The sequence below is a fragment of the Pseudophryne corroboree genome, chromosome 9 (assembly GCF_028390025.1).
Source record: "Pseudophryne corroboree isolate aPseCor3 chromosome 9, aPseCor3.hap2, whole genome shotgun sequence".
Classification (NCBI taxonomy): domain Eukaryota; kingdom Metazoa; phylum Chordata; class Amphibia; order Anura; family Myobatrachidae; genus Pseudophryne; species Pseudophryne corroboree.
In genome coordinates, this window is record NC_086452.1 from 174,574,408 (window position 1) to 174,597,944 (window position 23,537).

The window sequence follows — 23,537 nt, forward strand, 5'->3', positions numbered from 1 at the left end:
TATATACATGGACTTGTGCAGACAGATTGGAGCTGCTGATAAGAACTCAGTACAATGAAAATTTAAATACTTAGGAAATGTGTTTTGATTATATGCCAGTATTGTTTATACTATATTGGAAATAAGTCTTTGTATATAGCCGGCCGGCTGATATTAGATTATATAGAATTGCATGTATACAATAATAAGTTTTTTAAAACATTTTTAATATAATAAAATCTACATTGGATTTGATAAGCGCACTCTCATATTGTATTTTTTCTTGATCTATATTGGGGTAAATGACCTAGTACCCCAGAGAGAGCTGCTTTCAAAGCCGACAATTGCAGCGCCAGGAATATTGTGTTATCTGAAGCAAGAAGTGGTAACGAGGTGGAATTCAACCCTCTATATGCTTCAGAGGTTGGAGGAGCAGCAAAAGGCCATTCAAGCCTATACAACTGAGCATGATATAGGAGGTGGAATGCACCTGTCTCAAGCGCAGTGGAGAATGATTTCAACGTTGTGCAAGGTTCTGCAACCTTTTGAACTTGCCACACGTGAAGTCAGTTCAGACACTGCCAGCCTGAGTCAGGTCATTCCCCTCATCAGGCTTTTGCAGAAGAAGCTGGAGACATTGAAGGAGGAGCTAACACAGAGCGATTCCGCTAGGCATGTGGGACTTGTGGATGGAGCCCTTAATTCGCTTAACAAGGATTCACGGGTGGTCAATCTGTTGAAATCAGAGCACTACATTTTGGCCACCGTGCTCGATCCTAGATTTAAAACCTACCTTGGATCTCTCTTTCCGGCAGACACAAGTCTGCTGGGGTTCAAAGAACTGCTGGTGACAAAATTGTCAAGTCAAGCGGAACGCGACCTGTCAACATCTCCTCCTTCACATTCTCCCGCAACTGGGGGTGCGAGGAAAAGGCTCAGAATTCCGAGCCCACCCGCTGGCGGTGATGCAGGGCAGTCTGGAGCGACTGCTGATGCTGACATCTGGTCCGGACTGAAGGACCTGACAACGATTACGGACATGTCGTCTACTGTCACTGCATATGATTCTCTCCCCATTGAAAGAATGGTGGAGGATTATATGAGTGACCGCATCCAAGTAGGCACGTCAGACAGTCCGTACTTATACTGGCAGGAAAAAGAGGCAATTTGGAGGCCCTTGCACAAACTGGCTTTATTCTACCTAAGTTGCCCTCCCACAAGTGTGTACTCCGAAAGAGTGTTTAGTGCCGCCGCTCACCTTGTCAGCAATCGGCGTACGAGATTACATCCAGAAAATGTGGAGAAGATGATGTTCATTAAAATTAATTATAATCAATTCCTCCGTGGAGACATTGACCAGCAGCAATTGCCTCCACAAAGTACACAGGGAGCTGAGATGGTGGATTCCAGTGGGGACGAATTGATAATCTGTGAGGAGGGGGATGTACACGGTGATATATCGGAGGATGATGATGAGGTGGACATCTTGCCTCTGTAGAGCCAGTTTGTGCAAGGAGAGATTAATTGCTTCTTTTTTGGTGGGGGTCCAAACCAACCCGTCATTTCAGTCACAGTCGTGTGGCAGACCCTGTCACTGAAATGATGGGTTGGTTAAAGTGTGCATGTCCTGTTTATACAACATAAGGGTGGGTGGGAGGGCCCAAGGACAATTCCATCTTGCACCTCTTTTTTCTTTCATTTTCTTTGTGTCATGTGCTGTTTGGGGGGGTGTTTTTTGGAAGGGCCATCCTGCGTGACACTGCAGTGCCACTCCTAGATGGGCCAGGTGTTTGTGTCGGCCACTAGGGTCGCTTAGCTTACTCACACAGCTACCTCATTGCGCCTCTTTTTTTCTTTGCGTCATGTGCTGTTTGGGGAGTGTTTTTTGGAAGGGCCATCCTGCGTGACACTGCAGTGCCACTCCTAGATGGGCCAGGTGTTTGTGTCGGCCACTAGGGTCGCTTAGCTTACTCACACAGCTACCTCATTGCGCCTCTTTTTTTCTTTGCGTCATGTGCTGTTTGGGGAGTGTTTTTTGGAAGGGCCATCCTGCGTGACACTGCAGTGCCACTCCTAGATGGGCCAGGTGTTTGTGTCGGCCACTAGGGTCGCTTAGCTTACTCACACAGCTACCTCATTGCGCCTCTTTTTTTCTTTGTGTCATGTGCTGTTTGGGGAGTGTTTTTTGGAAGGGCCATCCTGCGTGACACTGCGGTGCCACTCCTAGATGGGCCAGGTGTTTGTGTCGGCCACTAGGGTCGCTTAGCTTACTCACACAGCTACCTCATTGCGCCTCTTTTTTTTCTTCTTTGCGTCATGTGCTGTTTGGGGAGTGTTTTTTGGAAGGGCCATCCTGCGTGACACTGCAGTGCCACTCCTAGATGGGCCTGGTGTTTGTGTCGGCCACTAGGGTCGCTTAGCTTACTCAGACAGCTACCTCATTGCGCCTCTTTTTTTCTTTGCGTCATGTGCTGTTTGGGGAGTGTTTTTTGGAAGGGCCATCCTGCGTGACACTGCAGTGCCACTCCTAGATGGGCCAGGTGTTTGTGTCGGCCACTTGGGTCGCTTAGCTTAGCCATCCAGCGACCTCGGTGCAAATTTTAGGACTAAAAATAATATTGTGAGGTGTGAGGTGTTCAGAATAGACTGAAAATGAGTGGAAATTATGGTTATTGAGGTTAATAATACTTTGGGATCAAAATGACCCCCAAATTCTATGATTTAAGCTGTTTTTTAGGGTTTTTTGAAAAAAACACCTGAATCCAAAACACACCCGAATCCGACAAAAAAAATTCGGTGAGGTTTTGCCAAAACGCGTTCGAACCCAAAACACGGCCGCGGAACCGAACCCAAAACCAAAACACAAAACCCGAAAAATTTCCGGTGCTCATCACTACCATCTATTTCTGTGTATTTATTTCCCAGTGTATAATAAACCTTGTGTGCACTACTCTCCATGTGTTTCTGTGGTGGAAGCTGATTTTAGTGTTCAAACATAACTCTTCCGTATATTACATGACTCAGTGCAGCAGGCGAAACAGGAATGATAATAATAATACAGTCAGTGAGAAATCATCATGGGTGACTGGTTTTCTGGGAATAGGTGACAAATACTAATGTGTTGAGAGTAATGTGTCTTGGACATAGGGGGTAATTCAGATCTGATTGCTGCTGTGGATTTTCGATCAGGTCCTAACTGCACATGCGTATGTACCACAATCCGCACGTGCGTTGGACAGCAATGGGCATCGCTGGTCAGCAACGGGATGGTGTAAAAAATCCGATTGCACGGGCTTTCGCAAGGTGATTGACAGGAAGAGGCTGTTTGTGGGTGACAACTGACCATTTACTGGAAGTGTCTGGGAAAACACAGGTGTTCCCAAGCGTTTTCAGGGAGGGTGTGTGACATCAGCTTAGGCCCCAATCAGCCTGTTCTCATCGCACTGGAGGAGTAAATCCTGGGTTGCGCACAGACTGCACAAAGTGGATTTCTGCAGCTTGGCGTACACATGCGATCACACACTTGCACGGCGAATTTACACTCCTCCTGGAGGTGGCAACTATCTGATCGCAGGACAGCAAAATTAGCAGCCCAGCCATCAGATCTGAATTACCCCCATAGTGTACTGTGAGGTGATTAATGGGGTATTTAAGGGAATATCAGTATCCCTAGGATGGGCTGCTCGGTTACCATGGCAACTGGAATTCCACTCTCTCCCCTTTCTGCTCTTTCTATACATACGGAATTATTCCCCATCCACTGGCAACTGGTAGTGGCTGCTCATGTCTGCCCCAGCTCTAATACATCAGCTGGACACCTTTTAGAACTGGTCCCTGGGGTAATTAGCAGTAGAATAATGACCCGGTGCCTTGTGAAAGGCAGATAGAAAATATAAGAGTGAGAAAACTCTGGGGACAAGGATAGAGCAAAGTGAAAACAAGTACTGTGTGCAGAGGTTACAGTCTAGGGGGATTACTAGTACTACCAGTACCACTGTTTAGCAGTTTTGCTGCCATTGTAGAAAGAGCTTCCTGTTAGGGTCTTACATTTCTGGTGACTTCTAAGGTATTTTGCTGTAATTTATATGTTTTCAGGACTGCCAATACATTTCCTGGCCCTTTTACTTTCTAGTAATGAGTTGTATGACGAAATACTGGGGAAATGGCCATGCCTGCTCATAAAACCATTCAATTAGAATAGTGTGTATGCCGCTGTGAAGTGATGGCACAAGTCGAATGTTTTTAAACCATTGCCTGCCCATTCCTGGATACTAGGAGTATCTTTTGTGTATAGCGGTAGCCTGGTTTAAATATACAAAGCTCTATTTACCAAGTAGTGAAGTGTTTGTTTTTGTAAAATGGTTACTTTACTGCTTTGTTCAATTCATCAAAGTCCTAATGCTGCAGAAATTAGAGATGAGATGGCATTAACTATATGCACATGTACATACATCACTTGCTGCATAAGGCTGCTGGCAAACGAGAGGGGTTCTGCAAAGCAGATATCACTAGCCAGTGTCCAAATATGTGTGGCTGTGAGAAGATAAAAATACCACCTGTCAGGGTCATCTTTACAGCATGTAGGCCCTGGGCAAAGCAATGTCCTTCGGCTCCTAACCACCCATTTACGGGGACAAATAAAAAAAAAATCATAACATTCTCCTCCTACAGTCCTGCGCTGTCTCTCCACGTGTTTCCATACAGTGAATGGCTGTCAGAACTCTGATTGGTGGATAGCTCCAGCCATCCACCAATCAGCATGCTGCTAGCCATTCACTGTGTGTCTGCAAGCTGTGAGGCAGGTAGAGAATGCGGCCTCTCCGCTTTGGTTGTGTGACCACCACCTGCCCCTGCTAAAAGCCCCCTAGAATTGTGGGGCACTGGGCAGCTGCCCAGTATACCCATACATTAAGATGGCCCTGCCACATGTTGCAGACTAAATAGCCCACAGTATGTGATGATGCCGGTAGTAATATCCAGCCATTTCTAATTACAGTAGGAATTTATGTAATGACCCTTCCAACTGGAACACATACGATAGGCCGGCAGTAGAGATGCCGGAGGTCGAAATACTGACTGTGACATCCCAGTGCTGCGAATCCCGACACCTAAACAGCGAGATTCCTAACCCTAATCCCTAACCCTAACCCTGCCTCCAAGTAGGCTAAACCTAATACTCCCCAACCCACGCCTAACACTCCCGTATGGTGCACATTCTAAACCCCTTTTCCTGCAACCTAAACCAAACCCTCTCTCCCCTGCAGCCTAAACCTAACCCTCCCCTGCAGTCTAACCCTCCCCCCCTCCCCACAGCCTAATCAGGGGGCTGGCTTCTATATAAATGATCCATACCTGCTGCATGCTCCCTGAGACATCAAGAACCAAGGTAACCACTCTATCTTTATGCTGCAGCAATGAGAACACAGGAGCTACAACACTTGTGCTCTTTACTGGAGATGAAGTTGTCATGTCCTTAGATTTCATAATGATTTCCCATGTGCTCTGGTAGTTACATAATCTATTTTGCTCATTTGGAGCTTCTGCGTTATGGTTGGTCTCATCACAAAACGTGTTCACCTGTAATTAATAATACACAGACAATATATTAAAAAATATTAAGAACCATAAACAATAGAACTGGTCAAAGAACTATAAAATCAAGTCAAAAACACTTCAAACCTCAAGACAGTAAATGGTTTTATATGCCATTTACCGTAAGTGATTTAATTTCAGGATATTTGAATTGGTAGTTAATTCTATAGTAAGCAATGTCTTACCGTGTTTCAAAGAAGCCTATTAAAATTAGTTGCATTTATCTATCTATTATCCAATATCATTATGAGCCAATGACACATGAATCCTATGGTGAGGTGCACCCAAGAAAAAGATACATCACAATCAGCAAGAAGAACTGGAAAAGAACCAAGTATTTTTCTATCGGAAAATTGTGGATTACAAATATTTAAATTTTAAGGTGTTTTTAATATTTTAAATCTAGTTTCCTATCATCCTATAATAAAAGGCTAACGCAATTATTCACCTCTATGGGGGGAATTCAAGTGTGTTGTGAGCTGGCAGCCATTAGACGCGCCCGACGGAGCAATTCATTTAGTGCTCCATTTGGGTGCGCACAGCCACTGGCCCTGATACTCCTACTCGCAGCCCCCCATGCTGAAGAGCAGAAATTAGTGAAACATTTACCGTTTGAGTGCTCAAACGGGACTTTCGTGTTGCGCCAATTACTTTTGCTAGGTTTAGCTGCTTTACACTGTTATTTCTCTTACGTCCTAGAGGATGCTGGGGTCCACATTAGTACTATGGGGTATAGACGGGTCCACTAGGAGCCACCGGCACTTTAAGAGTTTGAGAGTGTGGGCTGGCTCCTCCCTCTATGCTCCTCCTACCAGACTCAGTTTAGAAAATGTGACCGAAGGAGTCGGTCACATCTAGGGGAGCTCTCCAGAGTTTCTCTAGTAAAGGTTTTTTCAGAGTTTATTATTTTACAGGGAGGCTGCTGGCAACAGCCTCCCTGCTTCGAGGGACTAAGGGGGGAAGTAGTGTCCGCCCTGCAGGATTTGAACCACTATCTCCACTGACAGGACACTGAGCTCCTGAGGGTGCTGACCGTTAGCCGCTCCAGGTGACCGCTCACTCCCGCAGCATGCCGCCACCCCCTTACAGAGCCAGAAAAATTCGGTGGTGAGTGAGTCATCGGTTCCCCAGGCAAGCGGGGAGCCTGTGTGAAGATGGTGGCAACAGGGTAGGGAGCGCAGTACTAACTGCGCTCCGGGGCTCAGCGGTACATAGTACGGCGCTGTGAGGGGCGCCCTGAGCCAGCGCCTATACCCTACACTGGTCAGCAAGCCTGTCAGGGTCCCCGCGATCGCTGCCAGCAGAAATCCTCAGGGCAGTATAATATAATGAAGAGCGGGAAGCAGCACCATATTCGGGGGTGGAGCTTCTCCTCAGAGTGGACCCAGCAGCGTTCAGCACCATTTTCCTGCCTGCGGTTTCTGTACAACAGACACTGACAGGGAGAGCTGTCCCTCCAAGCAACTCCAGCTATCCTGTGCGGTACCAGGGGGTTGTAGAAGGGGGGGGGGGGGGAGGCTGTGTAAAGTCTATGTAGTCTATTAAGGTACACAGACAGCGCTGGTAGTTTCATTAGTTCTACTTCAAAAGCGGTGTGTGGGTTGGCTCCAATCCCTGTGTCTCTCTGTGGCATACTTGGGGGGAAACTGTGTCTGACATTTCCGTGTGTGTGTGTGTGTGTGTGTGTGTGTGTGTGTGTGTGTGTGTGTGTGTGTGTGTGTGTGTGTAATATCTCACATAGCCATGTCTAGGGACTCTGTGTCATATGCTGCAGCAGATGTTTCCTCTCAGGAAGGATCCATTCCATGTACACAGGATTGTAATGCTTTGTCTCAGATCCCTATTGTTGAACCTGAGTGGTTAACTTCTATAAAAGGAATTATCTCTCAGATCTTTACTAGGGTAGCTAATACTGAGACTGAAACTCAGGTGTTGAAGAAGTCTAGGGCAGTTTGGTCAGGCTCTGCCCCTATTCCTGCAAAATCCCCTAGCATGTTCCCACAGAAATGTGCACTTGCCCAAATTATACAAGATGACATGGATACCGATTCTGATACTACAGACGAGGATGGGGATGTGCTGAGGGGGGCGGCATCCCTTGCTTGAGGCCATTAGAGATGTGTTCAACATTAATGACACCACTCCTGAGCAGGTTGAGGAGGCTTACTTCACTGACAATAAGAAAGCCTGGCTAACCTTCCCTGCGTCTAAAGAATTAAACGCTATATTTGAAAAATCCTGGGAAAACCCGGAAAAAAATTTCCAGATCCCAAAAAGGGTTCTAGTTGCTTTTCCCTTCCCTGAGGAAGATAGGAAAAAATGGGAAAACCCACCCATTGTGGATGCATCTGTCTCCAGACTGTCTAAAAAGGTGTTTTTACCTGTCCCTCGATCTACCGCGTTAAGGAACCGGCTGATCGTAAGATTGACATTACGCTCAAATCCATTTACACTGCTTCAGGAGTGGCGTTAAGGCCCACTATTCCCTGTGCATGGATTTCTAAAGCCATAGTAAAGTGGTCAGGCACATTACTAGAGGATCTGGATACAATGGATAGAAGTGACATTGAATTGTTTTTACGTAACATACAGGATTCTGCAGGGTTCAGGGTGGAATCCATGAAGGACCTGGGTACGCTGACTGCACGGATATCTTCCATGTTGGTCTCAGCCCGCAGGGGACTCTGGCTACGCCAATGGTCTGCAGACGCGGAATCCAGGAGAAGTGTGGAGAACCTACCCTATACAGGTCAGGCCCTATTTGGGGAAGCATTGGATTCGTGGATTTCCATGGCAACCACGGGTAAGTCACCTTACCTTCCCTCTGCTACACCTTCTATGAAGAAACCATTTTCTTCAGCTGTGCCGCAGTCCTTTCGGACTGCTAAGGCAAAAAAGTCCAAGCCTCCTACCACTTTCTTTAGAGGTGGTCGGGCAAAATCCAAAAAGCCTGCACCCACAGGCTCCCAGGACCAGAGACCTGCTTCTGGTTCCTCAAAATCCTCAGCATGATGGTGGACTGCAAAGCCTGGAGGACTGGCTGGTGGGTGCGAGACTCAGACATTTCAGACACGTCTGGGTGTCGTCCGGCCTGGATCCCTGGGTGGGCCCTCATTCCGAGTTGATCGTAGCTGTGCTAAGTTTAGCACAGCTACGATCGTTAACTTAGATATGCTGGGGGACGCCCAGCACAGGGCTAGTCCACCCCGCATGTCAGTGCCGCCCCCCCCCCCCCCCCCGCACAAATACAAAAGCATCGCACATAGGCAATGCCTTTGTATCTGTGGAGTAACTCCCGGCCAGCGCAGCTCCTGCGGCTGGCCGGGAGTTGCTCATCGCTCCCGCTGGCCGCAGCTGCTGCGTGATGTCACGGCCCGACCACCCAACGGACCGGCGACGCCTGCGTTGGCCCGACCGCTCCCCTTAAACGGCGGCTTAATGCTGCCGTTCAGCCCCCTCCCACCTAGCAACCGCCTCTGTCTCAGAGGCGATCACTAGGCAACGAAAGCTGCCATGCGCCGGCGCACTGTGGCACCAGCGCATGCGCAGTTCTGACCCGATCGCTGCACTGCGACAAACTGCAGCGAGCGATCGGTTCGGAATGACACCCATTGTTTCCCAGAGGTACAAACTGGAGTTTCAAGAACTCCCGCCTCACCGATTCTTCAAATCAGGCTTGCCAGCTTTGCTGACAGTCAGGGCTATCCGACAGGATGCCATCCTAAAATTGGAAAAGTCACAGGTCATTGTCCCAGTTCCACCTCATATGCAAATCAAGGGATATTATTCAAACCTTTTCGTGGTACCGAAACCGGATGGTTCGGTCAGTCCAATTTTGAACTTGAAATTGTTGAACTCTTACCTGAGGGTGTCCAAATTCAAAATGGAGTCTCTCAGAGCAGTGATTTCAGGTCTGGAGGAGGGAGAGTTTCTGGTATCCCTGGATATCAAGGATACGTACCTTCACATTCCGATTTGGCTGCCGCACCAGGCTTATCTCAGATTTGCACTGTTGGACAGTCACTATCAATTTCAGCACTGCCATTTGGCCTCTCCACAGCACCGAGGGTGTTCACTAAGGTGATGGCAGAGATGGTGGTTCTCCTCTGCAGACAGGGGGTGAACATAATCCCATATCTGGATGGTCTGCTGATAAAGGCATCGTCCAGGGAGAAGTTGTTGCAGTCCATTGTTCTCATGACTCATCTACTCAGGAAACACGGTTGTATCCTGAACCTTCCAAAATCACATTTGGAGCCGACCAGGAGGTTGTCTTTTCTGGGAATGATCCTCGACATGGAAGTGCAGAGGGTGTTTCTCCCAGAGGAGAAAGCATTGGTGATACAAACAATGGTCCGGGATGTCCTGAAGCCAGCCCGGTTTTTGGTCCATCACTGCATACACCTTCTGGGGAAGATGGTGGCCTCTTACGAGGCTCTACAGTACGGAAGGTTTCATGCTCGGCCCTTCCAACTGGATCTCCTGGACAAGTGGTCGGGATCTCATCTACACATGCACCATGTCTGTCGCCGAAAGCCAGGATTTTACTCCTCTGGTGGCTGCAACTACCTCATCTTCTGGAGGGCCGCAGGTTTGGGATTCAGGACTGGATCCTTCTAACCACGGATGCGAGTCTCCGGGGCTGAGGCGCAGTCACTCAGGGGGAAACCTTCCAAGGATGGTGGTCAAGCCTGGAATCCAGCCTTCCAATAAACATTCTGGAACTTAGAGCCGTCTACAACAGTCTTCTCCAAGATCGAGCCATTCAGGAGCAGTCGGAAAATGTAACGTCGGTGGCTTACATAAACCGACATGGCAGAATGAAGAGCAGAGCTGCAATGTCAGAGGTAACAAAAATCATCCTCTGGGCAGAAAAACATGCGTTGGCGCTGTCGGCAATCTTCATTCTAGGAGTAGACAACTGGGAAACAGACTTCCTCAGCAGACACGATCTCCATCCAGGAGAGTGGGGACTCCATCCGGAGGTGTTCACGGAGGTAACAGATCTTTGGGGTGTACCTCAAATAGATATGATGGCCTCTCATCTTAACAAGAAGCTTCGGCGGTATTGTTCCAGGTCGAGGGACCCGCAAGCGATCCTCATTGCTCTGGACTGGCCAAGAAGGGCTTGGTATGCGGATCTTCTGGATCTACTGCTAGAAGAGCCGATGCCTCTTCCTCTTCGGGAGGACCTGCTGCAGCAGGGGCCATTCGCTTATCAAGACTTACCGCGGCTACGGTGACGGCATGGAGGTTGAACGCCAGATATTAGCTCGGAAGGGCATTCCGAACAAGGTTATTCCTACCCTGATACAGGCTAGGAAAGGAGTAACGTCTAAACCTTTCCATCGTATTTGGAAAAAATATGTATCTTGGTGTGAGTAAAAGAAGTTCCTACGGTGGAGTTTCAACTGGGACGGTTTCTCCTCTTCATGCATGCAGATGTGGATATGGGCCTGCGTTTGGGATCTGTAAAGGTCCAGATTTCGGCCCTATCCATTTTCTTACAGAAACAATTGGCTTCCCTCCCTGAGGTTCAGACTTTTCTGAAAGGGGTTCTGCACATCCAGCCTCCCTTTGTGCCACCTACGGCACCCTGGGATCTTTACGTGGTGTAACAGTTCCTCCAATCGGATTGGTTTGAGTCTGTACCGGAGGTTGAGGTCAAATTTCTCACGTGGAAGGCTCTCACTTTGTTGGCCTTAGCTTCTGCTAGACGTGTGTCGGAGTTGGGGGCTTTGTCTTGTAAGAGCCCCTACTTGATCTTCCATGAAGATAGAGCTGAGCTCCGGACACGCCAGCAGTTCCTTCCGAAGGTTGTGTCGGCATTTCATATCAACCAACCTATTGTGGTGCCAGTTGCTACTGACTCCTCAATTTCATCAAAGTCCTTGGATGTTGTAAGGGCTCTGAAAATTTATGTGAAGAGGACTGCTCGTCACAGAAAATTGGACTCTTTGTTTGTCCTGTATGATCCCAAGAAACTTGGGTGTCCTGCTTCTAAGCAGACGATGTCTCGCTGGATTAGGTTCACTATCCAGCATGCGTATTCTACAGGAGGATTGCCGTGTCCTACGTCTGTTAAGGCCCCCTCTACTCGTAAGGTGTGTTCTTCCTGGGCGGCTGCCTGGTTTGTCTCGGCTTTACAGCTTTGCCAAGCGGCTACTTGGTCTGGGTCGAACATGTTTGCAAAGTTCTACAAGTTCGGTACTTTGGCCGCTGAGGACCTGAAGTTTGGTCAGTTCTGCAGGAGCCTCCACGCTCTTCCTCCCATTCTGGGAGCTTTGGTACATCCCCATGGTACTAATTTGGACCCCAGCATCCTCTAGGACGTAAGAAAAAATAGGAATTGAATTACCTACCGGTAAATCCTTTTCTATTAGTCCGTAGAGGATGCTGGGCGCCCGTCCAGCGCTTTGTGATCCTGCAGTGGTTACTTGGTTCAATACTGCTTAGTTCTTGGTTAAGTACTGTTTTGTTACTGGTTAAGTAATATTGCTCAGCCATTGCTGATATTTCAAGCTGGTTAGCTTGATTTGCCTTGTGTGTAAGCTGGTGTGAATCTCGCCACTATCTGTGTAAAATCCTTCTCTTGAAATTGTCTATCTCCTCGGGCACAGTTTCTAAACTGAATCTGGTAGGAGGGGCATAGAGGGAGGAGCCAGCCCACACTCTCAAACTCTTAAAGTGCCAGTGGCTCCTAGTGGACCCGTCTATACCCCATGGTACTAATGTGGACCCCAGCATCCTCTACGGACTACGAGAAAAGGATTTACCGGTAATTAAAATCCTATTTTTGTTCCGTCATTTTCATGGTCTTGTAACTAGTACTTTTATAAAGACTTACTGGGTTCAGTGCCTGATTATACATGATAGATTCTGGAGCAATCTGGTTCTTGTTAGGATAAAACTCACAGCCCTCCTCATAGACTCCAGTAGTGTGGTCTATTTCACAGTTCTCTTTATCACATTTAGCTCCCAGACAAACTTCAATCTTACTTGATCCATCAATACTCAAAGGGCATCTGGAAAAACACAGAGAGGCAAATAATGTTTATTTATTCATATATCCTATTCCGAGTCAGACGTTACTTGGCTGAAACTGTCTCCCATGAAATAGGAGCAGGAACTGGGCCATGGCAATGCAATCGCATGTTACCGCCCTGACTTGTGGGAGTGTAATGGGAGTGTCGTTGGTGTGTATCAAGTGCTTTGTGTGATTCTAGGTCATGCATACTGGAAGGGAAACCTATTTGTTATGGGTCTTTTGCAGTTAGCATAGAGCTGGTGCCAGGGGCATAACCAGAACTTTGTGGCCCCATAGCAACATATTGAAGGGGCTCCTGCTCCAATACTTACTGAGAGACATGTCTCCGCAGTAGTTAATAGTTTTATGCCCCATAGTAGTGCCCTTGTTATGTTCTGAACCATAGTAGTGCCCAAGATAATATAATGCCACATAGTAGTGCCGTAGTTTATTTATTGAACCATCATAGTTTCCTAGTTTACATGATGTCTCTTTGTAGGGCTATCAGTACACATTATGCCACACTGTATCTCCAATTCACATTACATAGAAACATAGAAACATAGAATTTGACGGCAGAAAAGAACCACTTGGCCCATCTAGTCTGCCCCTTTTTTTACTCTATTTTTACCTCAAACCTTATTTGATCCTTATTTCTTTGTAAGGATAACCTTGTCTATCCCATGCATGTTTAAATTGCTTACTGTCTTAGCCTCCACCACCTCTGATGGGAAGCTATTCCACTTGTCCACTACCCTTTCTGTGAAGTAATTTTTCCTCAAATTTCCCCTGAATCTCCCCCCCCTCCAGTCTCAGTGCATGCACTCATGTCCTACTGCTTCTCTTCATTTGGAGAATGTTTCCCTCCTGGACTTTATTAAAACCCTTGATATAGTTGAAAGTTTCTATCATAACCCCCCTTTCCCTTCTCTGCTCCAAACTATACATATTGAGTTTTTTTAGTCTTTCTGGGTATGTTTTGTGATGTAGGCCATACACCATTTTAGTTGCCCTTATTTGTACAGTCTCTAATGTATTAATATCCTTTTGAAGATATGGCCTCCAGAATTGAACACAGTATTCTAGATGAGGCCGTACCAATGACCTAGACCAGACATTCCCAACCACGGTCCTCAAGGCACACCAACAGTGCAGGTTTTAGTGATATCCAGGCTGCAGCACAGATGGTTAAATCAAAATAACTGAGCTACTAATTAAGTCACCCGTGCTGAAGCCTGGATATCACTAAAACCTGCACTGTTGGTGTGCCTTGAGGACCGTGGTTGGGAATGTCTGGTCTAGACAGTGGCATTATTCTTTCTTTCTGCTGCTCATTCCTCTCCCAATGCAGTCAAGCATCTGACTAGCCTTCCTCATTGCTTTGGTACATTTCTTAACTGCCTTTAAGTCACCTGAAATAGTGACTCCTAGATGCTTATCACAGCAGATGCCGCAAACCCCGCACCAGGAGAATCGGTGGGCAACATGGCGCAGGACACAAACGCTGACAGTGCTCTCCCCATGCACAAAAAAAGCAGCCGCTGAGGGTCCCATCAAAACAGGGCATGTAAATCAGGGCTCTGATGCCCGTTACCTACAGAGAAGTGGTAGAGGCTATTACAGCCACCATGACTTCCCTCCTCACTAAGGCTGTGGCTGACATTACTGCACAATTACAGCAGCTTACACAGAGGGTCACTGTGACTGAGCAGCAGATAGGTGTCGCTTCTCATGATATTACTGATCTCCAGCACTCAGTTAAAAGGCTTTCCATTGAAAACTACCAGCTGTTCGAACAAAATCAACGAATTAGAAAATAGGTCTCGTCGAAATAACATTAGGCTGGTTGGGCTACCAGAATCTGTTAAGGGCGCTGCTTTATTTGTCCGCAATATTCTTCCCTCATTACTTGGTATTGAGACGGATTACAAGGGCATGGTTTTTGAGAGGGAACATACAGTAGTGTGGGCCCTACTCCTGACAGTCCGAGACGTGTTACGCTGTTTCGTTGCGTAAATTATCTACACAAAGTGTAAATTTGGTCAGCCTCTGGAGTGACATAAATTGCGCATATTCTAGGACTAAGCTGAGTTATTGAGGGCTCAGAAATCCTTTCCCCCTATCTGTTCGTAGCTTGCTACTGAAGGCTATAAGTGTGGTCTGCTGCACCCCACCAGGCTTCGTATTTATTATGGAAACACCTTCAAAAATTTCACCGAACCCTCTGATGCCTCAGCCCCTCTTAGGAAGTTGTCTCACGTTAACGAAACTCACATCTCTGACTCTGCTACGTGAACTATCCTGATTGCTGACCCTCTGGAGCGATCTCCTTACATATCAGTTACCTACGTATTGTCATATGTGCTAATGTGGCCTTGTTTGCTTATTTAGCATCCTCATTGAATGCACTGTACTTTGTTTGCATATAACACTATGTCTTATTTACTTTAATAAATAGTCATTTAGATTATTAAAATCTATATTACTAGCTGACTCTCCCCCCCCCCCCCCATCTCATTTTAATTCTGCCATTCTGATAATTCTACCTAAACCTGATAGGGATCTAGCTTTTCTGTGTTTATACCGCCCGATCTCTCTTCTGAACCTTGACTATAAATTATTGGCGAGTATTTTGGCGGACTGTCTGAAACTGATACTTCCTCACATTGTTCATCCTGACCAGACCGGCTTTATTTCAGGAAGGCACTCGGTGGTCAATGTGAGGAATTATGTGGCAGCTCTATCTGCCTGTCAAAACTTAGGAAAAGGGAAGAAGACAGGGCTGCCCACTCTCCTCACTGCTTTTCGCCATAGCTCTTGAACCACTAACAATGGCTCTGAGAGCCTCATCGGCCTATAAGGTATCCATATTGGTGATATTGAGCTTAAAGTTGCCTTATTTGCAGACAACATGCTGCTGTTTGCTTCTAATCCTGCTTCCTCGATACCAGAAGTTCTGCACTTGATTTCAGAGTTTGGGCAAACAGCAGGTTGTAAGATCAATATCACCAAGTCTGAACTGCTCCCCATGAAATATTTTTCTTACTCTTCTTTCCTCTCTCCCCTCTGCCCAGCCGTTTAAAATCACTCACTTTAAATATCTTGGGGTTATCATACCTACTGACTTATCTAAATTATATTATCTAAACTTTTCACCTGCTTTTTCCAAGATGATTGCCAAGATAGATGGTAGGGCTAAACTTCCCCTTTCTTTACTAGGCAGGGTGTCCATAATGCAGTTACTCCATATCTGCCTCCGAGATTCGGATGAGCTGCATCTATGTCATGCTATTACACATTTCTTGTGGCACGGGATATAGTCAAAGATTGCTTTTTTTCAAAATTGTTGATGGATAGGTGGCACAGGTGTCCCAGATTATCTTTCCTATCCTTTCTCCTTATTTTTACGTTATGCTGCTGACTGGCTTTATTAAAAAGCACTTATACGGTCCTGGCTTTAAATACTAATATCTTTAGGCAATTTTCTCCTAGCGCTCTTCTTCTTTATAGGAAGTCTCTTATTCCTCCCCACATCTTGAATCATCTTTTATTCCAGGATACTTATTTAAGTTGGATAAAACTTCATAAGAAGCTAAAATGTGGCGACATTGCTTCTCCGTATGTTTCTTTATGGGACAATCCTTCTTTTATCCCTTCCTTGCATAATGTTTTATTTCTTCAGTGACGAGAGAGGGGGCTCTGCTCTGTGAACCAGATCTTTGACCCTGGGAGCAGTATTCCTCAATTTGCTGTACTTAGGGACAAATTTTCACTCCTGAATTCCTATTTCCTTATATTTCTCCAGACATGTCATTATTTGTCAATGGTACAGTTGGGAGCATATTTTTGCACACCGTCCTCTCCCCTTGCAAAGGACTTAAAATGGTGGGAAAGCTATCCCTATAAAATTAAACAGGTATATAATCTTATAGTGAATCGGCCCTCTGAACCTCATCTGGTCAAACTGATTGATAGATGGAACTGTGATATACCTAGAATCCAATCATATGATTCTATACTGGTCCATTTTAACTCCACTATGAAAACCTTGAGCTCAGCATACTTACAAGTAGTCCATATAAAATCAATTCACTGGGCATATCTGCCCCTGTGTATCCGAGCATATATTAACCCTTCTGCTACAGACATGTGTCCTAAATGTAGAGGAACTAGTGTCACTTTCTGTCAATGCGTCTGGGATTGTACTAAAATTAGACATTTTTGAAACAAAGTGTTTATGTTATCAACAGGAATTTCTCTTTATCTCTGTTGCTGAACTCACTTGCCTGTCTATGTATAAATTCTTCTGTTTGGAATGACGGTGAATACATAAAACCTTTATTCCCTATGTTTACAATGCTATTCACCATATCTAAAAAGGCCACACTGAAGCACTGGACTGCTAAGACTGCTCCTTCCTTGGCAGAAATACAGAGGGTAATGCTTCAATACACATACTTTGATTGCAGATCAACCATCCTAAAAGTTAACTCAGGCTTAGAGGGATTCCTAAAAAAGTGGGGCCCTTATATTTCCACGTTAGACACTGCCACCCAATCTGAAGTTAATTACCTATTTGAGAACCAATCATGGGTTATGATCAAGGGACATACTCCTCCTTAATGTTCTCTATCTTTCCCTCTTTTAAAGTGCTGTAACATTATCGGGAATCCATGGTATGACTGTTTGGTTAAGTCCTTGCCCTATCCGTTATTCTCATGTTATTCATTGGTGCCCCAACTCCGCAATACCGCATCCTGCTATAGTTTTCTCCACACCCCCCTCCCTGTTTTTTCCCTTTCTTCCCCTACGTTTGGATATAACACTACTGTATATTTTATGTTTTGCCCAGGTAGTCTCGCGTTATAATACCATTGCCTGATGTCTCATACTAGCTTTATTTTGCTTGTTGGTTGATATGTGGTTTTTGACTCTTCTTTTTGTACCACTTGTAACACACATGTACTATGTAATGGTATATCTTGTTTGCCTCTTACAGTTGTTAATTGTCTGTTTCTCTTACTTGAAAATCAATAAACAGTATTTACAAAAGAAAGTGTAATAGTATGTATGTACACATATTGGATATAGGCAAATAGTCCTTGCCGACTCCCTGGAATAGTAGTGAAGTTTTGCCTGTACACATTTGTATCTCAATTTTACCTGGTTGCCTCCACATTTCCTTGTTTACTAAGGTAGAAGGGAATATCATTGTTGTACTCATCAAATACTCCCCATCTCAGGTGAGCCCATTCATGGACAAACAATCGTCCTGCAAAGAGAAATCACACATTCATGAATTTCGAAGCTGATACTCTCTGTTTCCAGTACATACTCTAAGAAGTGATTTTGACCTAAATAGATTTCACGATGGATGGAAATTACAAAGTAATTGAATAGCTTTGGGTATTAAACCCAGGAGTTAACTGATAACTGAGTCTGTCCCAAGGTGTTCAATACAGAAAATAAACTTCCACTCACATAAAGAAATTCCAAGTGAGATAAACTTCCACTTATAAAAAAAAAAAATGTCATCACCTGCTATTAAGATCTGGGGACAGCCTCCCAAATGTTAAAATGTGACACTGAGTTTTGTTTGAAGATAAAATGTAATTTATAAAATAAATGACATGACTCAAAAAAAAATGTTTCAATATGATATAAGACCAAAACCAATGTATCCATTAACATTTCACTAGTTTCATGGAATATTATAGATTTAGTGATGGAATTAGTTTGTCAGAGTATTATAAAAAATAATCTGATACTGAGAGGCTTTAGATTTAAAATCTTGCCTACAATGTAGCTGCTTGTCTAAAGTGGATAGCTTTATTGAATAAATGTTCCATGGACCTTCTATCACTGGTTATAGATGAATCCACACGAGACCTCAATGTTATATAGGAGAAGCTGGCTACCTTTGAGAAAGTGCAAATGGCAACTTTGTTGCAAAATTCCAATCACAACGGGCAGGATAAATTAATTACTCATGGAGTAGGACAAGAAAGACCTTGGGCCTAATTCAGATCTGATTGCTGGGCTGCGTTTTTTGCTGTCCTGCGATCAGATAGTCGCCGCCAACAGGGGGAGTAAATTTTCGCTGTGCAAGTGTGTGTTCCTATGTGTATCAGAGCTGCTAAAAATCAGTTTGTGCAGTCTCTGCGCAGCCCAGGACTTACTCATCCAGTGCGTTTGAATCCTGCTGATCAGGGCCCGAGCTGACATCAGACACATTCCCTCAAAACGCTTGGACACGCCTGCGTTTTTCCGGATACTCCCTGTGAACGGTCAGCTGCCACCCACAAGTGACCTCTTCCTGTCAATCACCTTGTGTACGCTCATGCGAATGGATCCTTCGAACCATCCCGTTGCTGACCGCCCATGCCCGTTGTAGCCTCCCGACACACTTGCGCATTGTGGCTCAGACGCATGTGCAGTTAGGAACTGATCACCCACTGTGCGAGAAAGCACAGGAGCAATCAGATCTGAATTAGGCCCTTTGTTACATTTAAAAAGAAGTTCAACAGTATTATGAGCAGAGGAGAGTTTATTCATGGTTTAGTCATTCAAATGCATGCAATGAGAAATTTGTGTATTCTAAACAACACAAACAACGAACCAGGTTTAGAGAGTTTGAAAGATCCAGCACTCCTATTAGTGAAGCAGAGTCCCAACCTTCAACATTCACTAAGAGCGCACACCAGATCAACTATATACACCACACCCACAAAAGGACTCATCGGGCAAGGCAGAATGTGAGGCAACATCACCAAACGACCTCCTCGCCAGTAAAATAATACATTTTCAATATACCTTCTACTATATTAACAACAGCAGAGATTAAAATATTATCAAAAGGTTTGTCATTTATACCCACTACCACAATGGACCTCTTCCAATGGAAGATGGATACTAAAATTTTGAACAGGACTCTAATGGTGCGTACACACTTGCCGATATATCGGCCGTTCTATTGAAGGGTGATATATCGCTGACCCGTCGGCCAGTGTGTATGAGCGATATGTCTGTGAATGCCGTCATTCACAGACATATTGCGTCAACCCTGCAGCATAGCCGATGGACAATATATCTATTGATATATTGGTGACCGCCCGTACACACGCTGCAGCAGCCGGAGTTGATTGACGGCTAAACACACTGCCCGGTCCGTTTATAGATATATCTGCAGATTAAATGATCTGCAGATATATCTACTTTTTTTTTTTTGGCAACTCCACTACTGGGACTTTCTCTGACTCCACTGTACCCCAACAGCTAAGAAAGATAATACAAAGATCAAAGTTTGATCCATCTACAAACAGTCCCTCAATTAAAACCTTTACTCGGCTATTGGAAGAGGGGGGCAATATACAATAACAGTCGGATAATTACCATCAGAATCTCACATATGAAGACAATACCTCTCTACTAGGACAGACATCATAAATAGGGGTGCGGATAAAGTCAAGCAATAGTCATACAGGACGTGAGATTATATCAGAAAGAATCTGAATGTCAACAATCTGATAATGAGACTTATGAAGAACTAACCAAGGATCCTACTTTAAATTCTAAGAAGGAACTATTGATATACTACTGGAAGCCAAACAAAATGGCATCGTATCGTCTGAATTACACCAAGCATTGACAGTAATATCCCCAAAAGCTCTGCTTTTGTCTACCATCCCCAAAATACATAAGACACTAACAAATCCTCCAGGATGTCCCATTGTCTCCGCAAGGGATTCTTTATATCACCCAATTGCAGTGTATCACGACTTTATACTTAACCCTTGCATACAGAATATCCCCTGCTATTTAAAAGACATTACTTCTTTGTTGGTCGCCCTTAATGAGTTAGGTCCTTTGCCAGATAATACCATAATGTGTCGTGCAGATGTTACAAGTATCTACTCTGGTATCCCCCATTCACAAGGCGTGGAGGCAGTCAGAATTTTTATCACTGATAACCCAGTGCTGCAAGTATAGCGGTACAGGGCGGTACTGTGTACCGGTAAGAAATTGCCAGCCAGTACGCAGTTCTGCTGGGCCGTCCACCTTACCCGCAGCCGCTGTTATGTGAGGGGAGGAGTGTGCAGCACAGCGCCTCTCCTACCCCTTAATGCTCAGTGATGTTGTCCGGTCTGCAGCAGCTACGGCGGGGTGAATCTCAAATGAGGCCCCGGATTGTTAGCCAATCAGAGCTCCTGGATCGGCAACTGGGGCTCCTGATTTGCTGCCGGTCTGCGAGCTCTGATTGGCTAATGAACCAGCACCTCTTTTAAGATACCCACTGCTGGAGACCGGACTCATTTCACTCACTGAGCATTGAGGGGCAGGAGAGGCGCGTGCTGCACTCTCCTCTCCTCACATAGCAGCAACAACAGACAATCTGTATTTGGCATTGTGGGACAATGTGTATCTGGCACTGTGGGGACATGTGTATCTGGCACAGAGGGGCATATGTGTATCTGGCACTGTGGGGCATATGTGTATCTGGCACTGTGGGGACATGTGTATCTGGCACTGACTGTGGGGCATATGTGTGTGGGGCAATGTCTATCTGGCACTGTGGGGCAATGTGTATCTGGCACTGTGGGGTAATTTGTATCTGGCACTATGAGGCAATGTGTATCTGGCACTATTGGGGTATATCTGGCACTACTGGGGGCATTTGTGTATCTGGCACTGCGGGGGCATATCAGGCACTGTAGGAGCATATCTGGCATGGTGGGGGCGTATCTGGCATGGTGGGGGTATATGTGTATCTGACACTCTGGGGGCATATGTGTATCTGGCACTATTGGGGTCATATGTGTATCTGGCACTATTGGGGTCATTTGTGTATCTGCCCCCCCATGTGTATCACGCCCCCATTTTAATTGGCCACGCCCCATGTGGCATTTGGCCACACACATTTTGTGGCACGCACACTGAAGGCACGCGCACACAGTACCACTAAGACATTTTTTCTACTTGCACCACTAGATAACCCTCTTTATAAGGGGCCACCCATTGATTTTTTTATTTTTTATCAAACTATTGATGCTTTTTGGACTAGTAAATATTTTTTGTTCAATTGGCGATTTTTTTCTATAGAGGGCGGGTTGTGCGATGGAGGTCCTCGGTAGCTCCATCATATGTTACCGCCTTCATGTATGTGGTGGAACAGCAATTGTTTTATGATGATGATAATCATTTAAAGAATATGGCCATTTTATTTATAAGGTATATAGATGATTATTAATCTTTTCTTCCGGCACTAGGAATAGTCTGAAACAGTTATTGGACGTCCATAATAACTCCAGTAGTGAAGTCAAGCTCACATACCAGATGAGTAACAAACTAGACAAAAGGAGAAAAGAAGACTCTTTTGTGGGTGCACTCTTGTATAATTATGAAAGTATCAAAGAAATGGATTCAAATTCAATATTTATTGATAATATACATAAAACACATAGTAGTTGAATGTGCAGGTAGAGAAAAAAGTAAATAAGTAAACACTGGAACCGGTAATACTGATGTTAATGTCAGATAATGGTTCCAAGTTGCCTGGGTAACATAAATCTTTCAAATGTATGGTCAATCCATAAATAGGTCTCAACTGACTGCCTGAGCTGTATAATCTTGAAATAGAGCTAGACACTTAGCGCCTCAGTAATAGTTTGGATTAATAATCAGATCGGCTGTATTGCTTGTAACTGGCGTAAGGATAGAGATAGAAAACAAATTGAATAAAGAAAAGATGAATCTGCTGTCGGTGTTAGACACTGAGCCTAGCCGCCCAAATTTTATACTAAACCGAGTATTCCTCAAGAGTCTCCCACTCGAGTACTGACTTGGCCCAACACTGCTTAGCTTCAAAGATCGGAAGGATTCGGGCGTTACCAGTGTGGTATGATAGTAGAGAATTAATAAAGTTGCTTCTGGAATCACCGATGAGAGTTCATGAAGTGTTGAAGAAAGTAATGGGGGGTAAGGGGGTACAGTGAAAAGGGGGATCTGCTGCCAATGTTAGACAGGGGTGAACCCCTGAATCAATCCCGAAATTGTAGCGATAGTCAGAAAAAGAGATTCTCAATGAGACAATCGTTCTCAATGATTAAATGATGATAGTTGCTCAATATATTATGGTATACGGTATCGGATGTAAATACCGGATAGTGAATATAGTCACCTGTGAATCACTGAGTGATAGCCATGTTAAAAAAAAAGGGGAAGCAAAGGAGACGGCTCTGCAAATGGTATCACAATGTTGATACTAATAGTAGATAATATCTCCAAAAGGAGCCATAAATATCCTTAATTTGTTGATATAAATACACCGCTATAACGAAATGGATATACACAAAAGATAGATCACTGAAGTGTAATTAAATATAGGAAAAACAAAGATAACATTCTGAAGGGAAGTTCAAAAAGAGAACACCAAATGTCAATTATTACAGATCTCTGTACTATTTAGGCCTGAATTAAATATAAAGCTGAGTCTGAATTAATAGCTATGAGAATAAATTAATGATGGATAATTAAAGTGAATTAAATAAATTAATGGATCCAGTCAAAAAATCTAAAGATCTAAGTAAATACAGCTACTGAAAAGGGATGTTTCTTTAAGAGCTGTAATTGTTATGATACTAAGACAAAGATAGATCATTCAGAAAAATTGATAGAACCACAGTTGATAATAAATAGATCTGAATCAAAACAGGCTACTAAAACGGTATGAATTGCATACAAGAAAAAAAGAGACAATATAGTAGCACAGGTAAACCTTGGATAATAAATGGGTTTAAATACAGGCTACTAGGGGGGCGTGGCTTGGATCGGAATGGAGTAGCAGTGTGCAACTCTAGCTCTCCATAATAATCCTGCTAAAACATCCTTTTTCCCCTAACCCGTGACTCCTGGGACCTACCTGCGGGCATAGGAAGGTGTG

General features: G+C 44.7%; 1 protein-coding gene across 1 annotated transcript in view; it reads right to left on the bottom strand.

The window, feature by feature from the left end:
- Positions 1 to 23,537, bottom strand: part of LOC134957793 (calcium-activated chloride channel regulator 1-like) — a 262,420-nt gene that overhangs the window by 64,122 nt on the left and 174,761 nt on the right. Inside the window, exons 5-7 of the mRNA XM_063939962.1 lie at positions 17,762 to 17,870; positions 12,419 to 12,596; positions 5,332 to 5,556 (exon numbers count right to left, since the gene is read on the bottom strand). Coding sequence (XP_063796032.1) covers positions 5,332 to 5,556; positions 12,419 to 12,596; positions 17,762 to 17,870 — 512 coding nt within the window. The remainder of the gene's footprint in view (positions 1 to 5,331; positions 5,557 to 12,418; positions 12,597 to 17,761; positions 17,871 to 23,537) is intronic.